This window comes from Perna viridis, chromosome 10, assembly GCF_037379345.1.
Source record: "Perna viridis isolate PV_CMFRI_1.1 ecotype Kerala chromosome 10, ASM3737934v1, whole genome shotgun sequence".
NCBI lineage: Eukaryota > Metazoa > Mollusca > Bivalvia > Mytilida > Mytilidae > Perna > Perna viridis.
This window is the reverse complement of record NC_142454.1, coordinates 5,547,777-5,557,640: the sequence shown is the minus strand read 5'-3', so window position 1 is coordinate 5,557,640 and position 9,864 is coordinate 5,547,777. Positions and strand designations below refer to the sequence as shown.

Sequence of the window (9,864 nt, the reverse complement as noted above, 5' to 3'; positions counted from 1 at the left end):
GGCAAAAGCTATTTGATTTTACTGTACCCCTAAACAAACGATTTGAATTCAATATCTATCCATCTATCTATCTATCTATCTATCTATCTATCTATCTAAAGATATTGAATTCAAATCGTCAAATATATATATCAATTTGATTTCACTACACCACTAAAACAAGCGATTTGATTTCCCTACATTCCTGAAATAAACTATTAGATTTCAGTAATCCCAGAACCAAAAGAACAAACTAACATCACACCCTAATTTTTTGTTTCACTATATGCTGAAATAAGCATTTATCCCGCTTTTGTGCTTTAAATTGACACACTCCTTATACCTGACTTGCCTCATGGTAAATACCAGTTTTGCTAAGTGAACTCTTCTGCTGAATTTTGTATGTATGATTTTAGTTCCTTTATGTTCTTTGTTGTGTATGTCTGTTTCCATGTTTGGTGTTTGTCCCTGGATTGCATTCTTTTGATTGCAGCTATAACCTTGGTGCCCTTGATTACTCTTTTTAACAATAAAGTTTAATTTCTGTGATCATAAAATAGAAGCTTTCATTTATACATAAAGTACTGTCCACGATAAGTCTTGAATAAATGATACGGATAACATGTTTAACTATTTCTCAATAATTAAAGACACTGTGCAAAGTTTGAATAATACTGGTTCTATGTTTGTTGAGTTACAGATTATATAGTTAATCCTCACCTATTACAGATTATATAGTTAATCCTCACCTATTACAGATTATGTAGTTAATTCCCCACGTATTACAGATTATGTAGTTAATTCCCCACGTATTACAGATTATATAGTTAATCCTCACCTATTACAGATTATATAGTTAATCATCACGTATTACATATTATGTAGTTAATTCCCCACGTATTACAGATTATATAGTTAATCCACAGGTATTACAGATTATAAAATTAATCCTCACGTATTACAGACAGGTAGAATCAAGCAGCTTCCAGACCTGCTTTCACCAGTTGTGACACTGGTAAAAATGAATGAAGAACAAAGATAGTTTTAAGAATTTTATTTTTCTCATTTTTATTACAAAGTATAAAATAAGGAGAAGTATTTACATAATACAATGAATGGATGGATTATTTCCTCCTAACAAACAACCGCTATTCTCTAAATATAAACAATATTGCAACTTCATAAAAAAAAAATACTAATTCAGCAGGGGAAAAATGTTAACAGTCTATTTATTGATAGACTGTATCATTATGGTATAAAGCAAAAACTTTACAAAATTAGTCACAGATAAAATATGATGTTGATTGGTAAAACACGCAGGTTTATGAATGTTTAGCTGTGACCCCAACATCATATTAACATTCACAAAGGGCACTACTAGTGTTCAATCTTTTTATATATGATTTCTCAGACTTTGTAGAAGAAGTAAATTCATTATTTGCATAATTCAAGGATTTTTTTTATCTAATATAACTTCAATCACTCTGTATAGTCGGCGTCACATAAATAACATACTGTTAAAATTTGAATAAAAATATTTTCTACGACTTTATTGACACCTACCGTCGTTTAAATTGTCTTAAATGACTTGCTCATTCGTTTAGCCAAACGGCTTCTCCCTAAACATTGAATCGTTAAATTCCGGTCAGATTTTAATTCTGGGTGCCAATATTTACATTGTAAAAAGTCGGCCATGTTTACAGTGATCGGGTTGCTAGGAGATGTTGTTTACGTTTAAATGGTTTGTCCAAAAACCGAAGAACCCAGAATGCACTTCGGCGTTATTTCGGATATCTCGGATTTATTTTACGCGAACAACGTACAATACCGAGAAGTTGATCAAGCAGACGATTGTCACCGGAGTTCGACAGGAACTTACGAACTTCGTTTGTAAACAAATCGTCCCGTAAAAACCAACATGGCGGATATTAGTATGGGATTTTCCCGTAAGGATTTGTTACGCATGATTTAAGCTTATAAGCGACTTGTTTTTGAGAAGCTGTTTGGCTAAACGAATGAGCAAGTCATTTAAGACAATTTAAACAACGGTTGGTGTCAATAAAGTCGTAGAAAATATTTTTATTCAAATTTTAACAGTATGTTATTTATGTGACGCCGAGTATAGTAATGTGAAAGGTTACTGGAATTTCAGGTCTTACATGTTTGGAATACATTTCTACACATTTAAAAAACTGAAATGAACAGACCATTAGACAAGGAAATCATGTCATTTTTGAAATGCTTAATCCCCTTCTCAATGGGGATAACTTAACCTGCCTTTGCCACTGGCCAATAATGAGCTTTACAGTTCATACAACAATGATGTTAAGGCAATAGAATTGGTCTTCTCATGTTCAGATAATAATCATCTGATGAACTTCCTTTGGCAGTCAACTGAACAAAGACAAAATGTATACTTTCTTTCTGACACAGATTTTAAAAACCTATTCTATAGAATGAAAGAAAGAAAGTTTTAACACCCTTATTAATACCCGAGATAGCCCATCAGGTGATAACCATCTAAGCAAGGGTAGACTTTCCCCAGAACATTATCATTGCTTGAACTATCATATACTCATAAATCATTTCAAAAGAAGAGAAAAGATTATTTATGTAATCTTTTGAATTTATCAAATGACACTAGATTTTTACCTGAATAGTTGGGGTATATGTGTTATTAAAAAAAATCTTCAAAAATTACATTGGAAATCTCACTTTCCAGAACATTTATAACAAAAAAAATATCTTTTATACCCAAAATATATCAATAATCTCTGTAACTTCTACAACTTTTAAAAGAAAACTTGTAACATTAATACAGAAATTATGTCAACTAAGGCAACAAGTAAATTTTTTGCTTCACACACAGGCAACTTACCATAAAAAAGCAATTAAAAAAGGAGAGATATTTTATATATTTTGTAATCATCGTAAAGTTCTTGCATTTTTTATATTCAAGGAGTAAACTCTCATCTCCACATTAGAACCAAAAACAAAGGAAGTTTACATTTGAACACATCTGGTTATTCCTTGAAACAAGTGTTCAGCATTCAAAAATTTGAAATAACTAAATAATGCAAAATAATTAATGATGAAATATGTGCTTGGTCTGAATTGACTTGGTTATGCAGAACGGGAAAGCCTGAGAAACAAAGAACGTTTTTTTCTGGCCTTAATAACCATTACCTTAACAGTACAAAACACTGGACTACAGGAAGTATGAAACACTATGACACCACTTTGTACATTTAATTAATCCTACTTGCAATGGAAAAATAATTTACTATTTATGTACAATATATACAATTGTTTTGGTGGAAGACTTACATTAATTTGAATGCTAATGCTTTCAATCTTGCACAAATTATTAATAGAATTCTAGTGTACATAGTTTACAGGTTTCACAAACTATAATTAAAGTTTGCCTACAAAAACTTATGTCTTCACCCATTCAAAGGGGTATCATAAATCATAAATTCATGCACAACTGTATATCATGTCCTAACTACCTACATAGTTTCATGAAATTTGGTGAAATAGTTTCCACGGAGTTGCACTTATAATAATGTAAGACAGAAAGAAGGATAGTAAAAACAACATGACCATAACCCAACTAAGAGGAAAAAATAACCCAACAAAGAGGGAGACATAACCCACCTAAGAGGGAAAAATAACCCAACAAAGAGGGAGGCAAAACCCACCTAAGAGGGAGAAATAACCCAACAGAGGAAGACATAACCAACCAAATAGGGAGAAATAGCCCACCTAAGGGGGAGACATAACCCACCTAAGAGGGAAAAATAACCCAACTAAGAGAGAGACATAATTTGACTAGTAGATGTAAATTACACGAAGATGGCAACAATTCTCCTTAATTATTACTTAAATTACATTTCCAACATGTTTCAGGGTAAATTACTGACATGGCATAAGATTTCTCACAAATTTGGTAATCTCAAAAATACTTAAAACTTTTCCCATAAAATTCCTCAGATATTTAACAAATTCAATAATAATGAACTTTTTGTGATGTGTTGTTAGAAGAAAAACTTAAAAAAAAATTCTATACACTTATAAAACAATATTTACATTTCCCAATGCCACACAAATCACTAGTTCTTTTACAGAAAAATCAGTTCTATATGCACACTGATACATGTACATGTACCATAATTTACAAATTAGTAATTTAATACAAAAAATGGTAATCAAGCCTTTGAAGTACAAATCTGTGCATTAATACCATTGATATGATTACTCCAGGTATGATTCGATGTTACAAATGATATGTTGAAAGTGTAACAAGCAAACTCACTTTGAGCAAGATTTTAAGCATCTTGAAGATCTCTCTAGATAAGCACCTTCAATGTGAAAGAAATACATGTACATTGATTGAAAGACTTGAAATGATGTCACTTTGAAACTATTATTTACAGAATTATATTAATAGAATTTGGATGATCCTAAGCTTTTCCCGGAACTTATATAAACTGGATTAGCGGAAGATGACTACTTGGAGAAATGTAGTTCAATAGTCAACAATCAATGAAAAACAAGATTGGAAAAGAAAAAAACATTAATACTGAATTTTAGGTTTAAAAACCTTTGTATTCTGTTACTAATCTGAAGCTGTCATGTATCATGTATCACTGACAACTTTGACACTTCTTGACCAAAATATTTAACAGCTCTGGAAAAAATCCTTAAGAAAAATATGGAAATAATATCTACAGATGAAGTTAATGATCATTGCACATAATAACTAAACTAATAATTTGTCAAACAACAAATGTAAACATTGATTAAAATGTGACAAGTAAAATTTAAATACACAACTTCTACAACTTTAAATCCCAAAGTTTTAAGATACAACATTTTGGTCCCAACAAAGAAAAGTGTGAGTTGGTGAACTCTTGTCTATTTTACAACACAACAAATGTTTAAACAATAAAGGCACTAAGTCTCAAAAGGCACTGAGAATATAGTTATATATTGGGAAAATACAGGAGAAAAGAAAAGAAAAGAAAAGAAAGAAATGAAAACAAAATAAAACAAAACAAAACAAATAATATTGTTTTTAATGAGAATTCATCAAATACAACCAAAATTTTCTTATCAGACATGATCTTATGAGAGCAACAAAAATGTTGAAATTTGTAAAATTGCAAGAAAACTAAAGACTATCACGTTTAGATTGAAGAACATAAAAAAAAACAGGAACAACTACCATTATGCCTTTAAGACTAAAATAACAAGTTAGCACTTACATTTTATAGCACTAAAGACTGGATTAAAAGAAAAAAAAAAAAAAAAAAAACACAAATAGCATAGCAATGTGCTTATCACATGCACCACAAGTGTAAAATCAAAATTATCTCCCTTACCATATAATCAATTACATAAAATTTACATATCATAACTATCAGCCTACTTTGAAATTGGTAACAATAATATGAAGGTATTTTTTAATTAGTTTTTTTTAATTTTAATTAACACTAAACATTAGTGTTTTAATTAGTTAAATTATTTCATTGAACTGAGCATGTGCTTATCTTTAAAAACAAATGGAAAATAAATTGTATTCACCAACAGAAAATGATACTCTGTTTAATGATTTTAATGTAGTGCTATCCAAAGTTATTTAAAGTAACAAAACAATACCAGTCACTGGATATTTTTTTTCTATATTAAAATCTCTATTAATACAATGGTAAGCTAATAATTTACATAAACACTTCTCATAATACTGAGTTTATACCTAGCTGTAAAAAAACTTGATGAGGGTGTTTTTTTTCTATATTAAAATCTCTATTAATACAATGGTAAGCTAATAATTTACATAAACACTTCTCATAATACTGAGTTTATACCTAGCTGTAAAAAAACTTGATGAGGGTGTATAGTTACCACAGTCCCAATATACAGGTCAATCACAATTATTAGGTGTTTAGTAAATTTGTCTTTTAAATCTTTAATTGGCAAGTGGCATGGTATTATCTAAGTTAAATTTGCATTGACAGCTGCTTTTAAAAAATACTTTTAAAAATGAAGATAAAAATGAATAACAAGCAACTTAGTGATCATGATTTGAAAATTATAAAAACAGTGAAAACCCTGGTAAATTCAAAACAATTCAACATAATTACCTCACCATGTAACAGAGACCTCAACAAATACATACGCAGTATAGTATGATTGTTATTGAACAGTAATTTTATACTGCATTAAAATCATACAAACTCTAGGGCATGGAAACATTGACCTGTTGTTAGTCCTTAAGACATATGATTTATAAAGTGAATCAGTTTCATTCTGTCACTATAACATACTGTGAAAGTATCATTGTTCCTGATATACCAATTTTTGTGCTTTTCTTTGGGTTTGGTAAAAAAAGAAATTTGGTGCCCAATGAAAATGAAATTTTCCATTTCATGGTATGACAGAGTTGTCAAATCCATGAATGCAAGAATCTACAAACTGATATTTTTTTTCCTTAACCATGAAAATTTGTACCCACAAATTAAAGTACTTTCACAGTATTCGAAACTAATCATTGATTCCCACCATACAATAAAATACCACTAATATAGACCTTACCATCTTTATATCATTCACATTTCAAAGCACAAAAACATGATGCACAGTTTTCTACAGTATCATGTCTTGAAACATGCATTTAATTAATCTTTATGGGTATTTTCTTTTTTTTTTTAAATTATACGCTGTTCCACTTAAAAATTTGTCAGACCAAAACAAGATTCATTCCCCCACCTCCAGATTTTTTTCCCTGATTTTAGAACTTCCTTTGCTTATTAATCAAAATGCAAATTAAAAGCTATAAAAAAATTCAACTATAACATTTATGTATCGAAAAGGGTAAGAAGTTGACAAATATATATATATTCAGGTCAGGTTTTAAGATAGCATAGTGTGGGGTATTACAGTAACAAGCTCAAAATTAAAATTTTCTTCATAACATAATCACAATGGTTTGAACAATTTCCTAAGCCCAACCAAAGTTTTACTAGCTTGGCTATCAGACTGTTGAACAACAACCAATGGTAAAATCTATATTTTTTGTATTAGAAATGCTTAAATCTTAGACATATACTATCACAAGTATAATATTAAAATGACTCATCTCTTCATGTCACCAGGAATAAACTGTCTGTGGTCAATTCAACTGCGCTAGTTATCAGTAGCAACAAAATGTTGTAAATTTGACTACTTTTAAAAGTTGACTGTAACCAAATTAAGTTCATAACGCATCATGGTGTTGAGTCCTGTGGTGAGATTTATGCTTCCTTCCTCTGAAGAACCCTGATGGCCACTTCTTCAATGAAGATAGTGACCATTTCCGCTCTAGTCATCTGTGCGGTACATGGACAACACAAGCACCTGCTCGTCCAGTACACAGTGGTGCCATCTGAAATATATGAAAAGATTGTTATTTTAAATGTATTTATTCTTTTAAAATAGTAACACAATTCATACAATAATTGAAACTAGATTTGCTGGAGTAGGTGTCGATTATTGATTTATATTAAAGTTGACAACTCTTACGTTTTTTATATTTAAATTAGTAATTAGAGAAAAGTTTTGTTTTTCAAAAATATTCAAAATGCAAGGCATTGTATCTCTGGCATTAATCAGTGTTAGCAAGTACTGCATAATCTTTTGTTTGTTTTTTTTTAAAAACTTTATTGGACTCTAAAAAATGTGTAACTTTTTTCATACAGCATGTGCATTTATTTTAATGAAATTTAATACAGTGGAGAATATCCAATACTATATTCCAACCTTCTCCCATTCATTAGTAACAGGATCATAGCACTCTACATCCTGGAGATAGGACTGTCCATCATATCCACCAACAGCAAACACCTTGTCTCCTAATACACATAGTCCTACAGCATCCCTTGGGGAACTGATTGGGGAAACCATTGTCCATTGATCACATGTTGGGTCATATCTGAAAAGGAGAACTTTTTACACAACTGAAACCTAAACTTAAAGTATTAAGCCACAACCTCCCAATAATTGATAGAAAATTTGAGCATTCAATTACAAAATATTTTTCTACTTCTATGATCTATTACAATACATGGATATAATACTTAACTCAAACTGAAAATAAATCAAATATGTGTTTCGTTCAAGATAAAAGAAAAATTGTTAGTTAGAGTACTGCACAATATATATATATATATATATATATATAAAGATATGGACAGAAATCTAACATAATACACTATATCAGTTGATTTACATACATTTTTAGCATCCTTTAAATACCTTGAACTATCTAACAGAAAGATAAAATCAAGGTCTCAATACTTTGAATGTCATCAGATAAAATTTACAGTTTAGGTAACAACACAAAGCGTTTTCTTGTATCACTGTCATTATAGGACATGAATTCATTGTTACAGATACATTTTTTTGTATCACCATCACTGTAGGATGTGCCCCATTCTTACACAGATTTTTTTTTGTATCACCATCACTGAAGAATGTGCCCCATTCTTACATAGATGTTTTTGTATCACCAACACTGTAGGATGTGCCCATTCTTACAAAGATTTTTTTGTATCACCATCACTGTAGGATCTGCCCCATTCTTACAAAGATTTTTTTTTGTATCACCATCACTGTAGGATGTGCCCCATTCTTACAAAGATTTTTTTGTATCACCAACACTGTAGGATGTGCCCCATTCTTACACAGATTGTTTTGTATCACCAACACTGTAGGATGTGCCCCATTCTTACACAGATTGTTTTGTATCACCAACACAGTAGGATGTGCCCCATTCTTACACAGATTGTTTTGTATCACCAACACTGTAGGATGTGCCCCATTCTTACACAGATTGTTTTGTATCACCAACACAGTAGGATGTGCCCCATTCTTACACAGATTTTTTTGTATCACCATCACTGTAGGATGTGCCCCATTCTTACACAGATATTTTTGTATCACCAACACTGTAGGATGTGCCCCATTCTTACAAAGATTTTTTTGTATCACCAACACTGTAGGATGTGCCCCATTCTTACACAGATTTTTTTGTATCACCAACACTGTAGGGTCTGCCCCATTCTTACACAGATTGTTTTGTATCACCAACACTGTAGGATGTGCCCCATTCTTACAGATTTTTTTGTATCACCATCACTGTAGGATGTGCCCCATTCTTACACAGATATTTTTGTACCACCAACACTGTAGGATGTGCCCCATTCTTACAAAGATTTTTTTGTATCACCAACACTGTAGGATGTGCCCCATTCTTACAAAGATCTATACTATAGAATAATGAGACAAATCAACAAACCTTTCAGCACACTCAAATCTACTACATGTAGGATTAGTAGCAGGTGCCTCATGTCCTCCTACAGCATACAGGTATCCACCACATGTGGCTACACCCACTCCACCACGTCGCTTAGACATCGATGTACAAGGCAGCCATTTATTGGTGTGTGGGTCGAAACATTCAACTGTCTTCAGACATGAACTGCCGTCTCTTCCTCCCACTGCATACAATCTGTAATATAAAGGAAGATTTAGATACTGTATCTGTGTGTAAATATAATTAAAAGTAACATTTCAAATTATTGGCAATTAAATTCAAAGCAGTTGTGTACACTTTTATTTGATTTTCAATATGTAACTATTAATTAGTTTCCTTTGACCAATGACTTGGTGTTTCTGGTTATTAGAGAAAACAGGAATAAATCATACTGACCCTAACCTAATACTTCATGTTGATGTGGGCACCATATACCTTTACATTATGCAAACTAACTACATCAAGTATATTGTAAATTACTGGTCTTGGCTTTTGTGAAAACCAAATTTAGAATTAGTAATATCTAATAG

At 31.2% G+C, this 9,864-nt stretch overlaps 1 protein-coding gene across 9 annotated transcripts in view; it reads right to left on the bottom strand.

Moving 5' to 3' along the window:
• Positions 1–1,018: 1,018 nt before the first annotated feature.
• LOC148604269 (kelch-like protein 5) overlaps positions 1,019–9,864 on the bottom strand; it is a 72,102-nt gene continuing 63,256 nt past the window's right edge. For all 9 annotated transcript variants that reach the window (XM_088550277.1, XM_088550270.1, XM_088550276.1 and 6 more), the window contains exons 8-10: positions 9,317–9,529; positions 7,780–7,951; positions 1,019–7,405 (exon numbers count right to left, since the gene is read on the bottom strand). In XM_088550277.1, the coding sequence (XP_088406403.1) occupies positions 7,346–7,405; positions 7,780–7,951; positions 9,317–9,529 (445 nt within the window). In that variant the 3' untranslated portion in view covers positions 1,019–7,345. The remainder of the gene's footprint in view (positions 7,406–7,779; positions 7,952–9,316; positions 9,530–9,864) is intronic.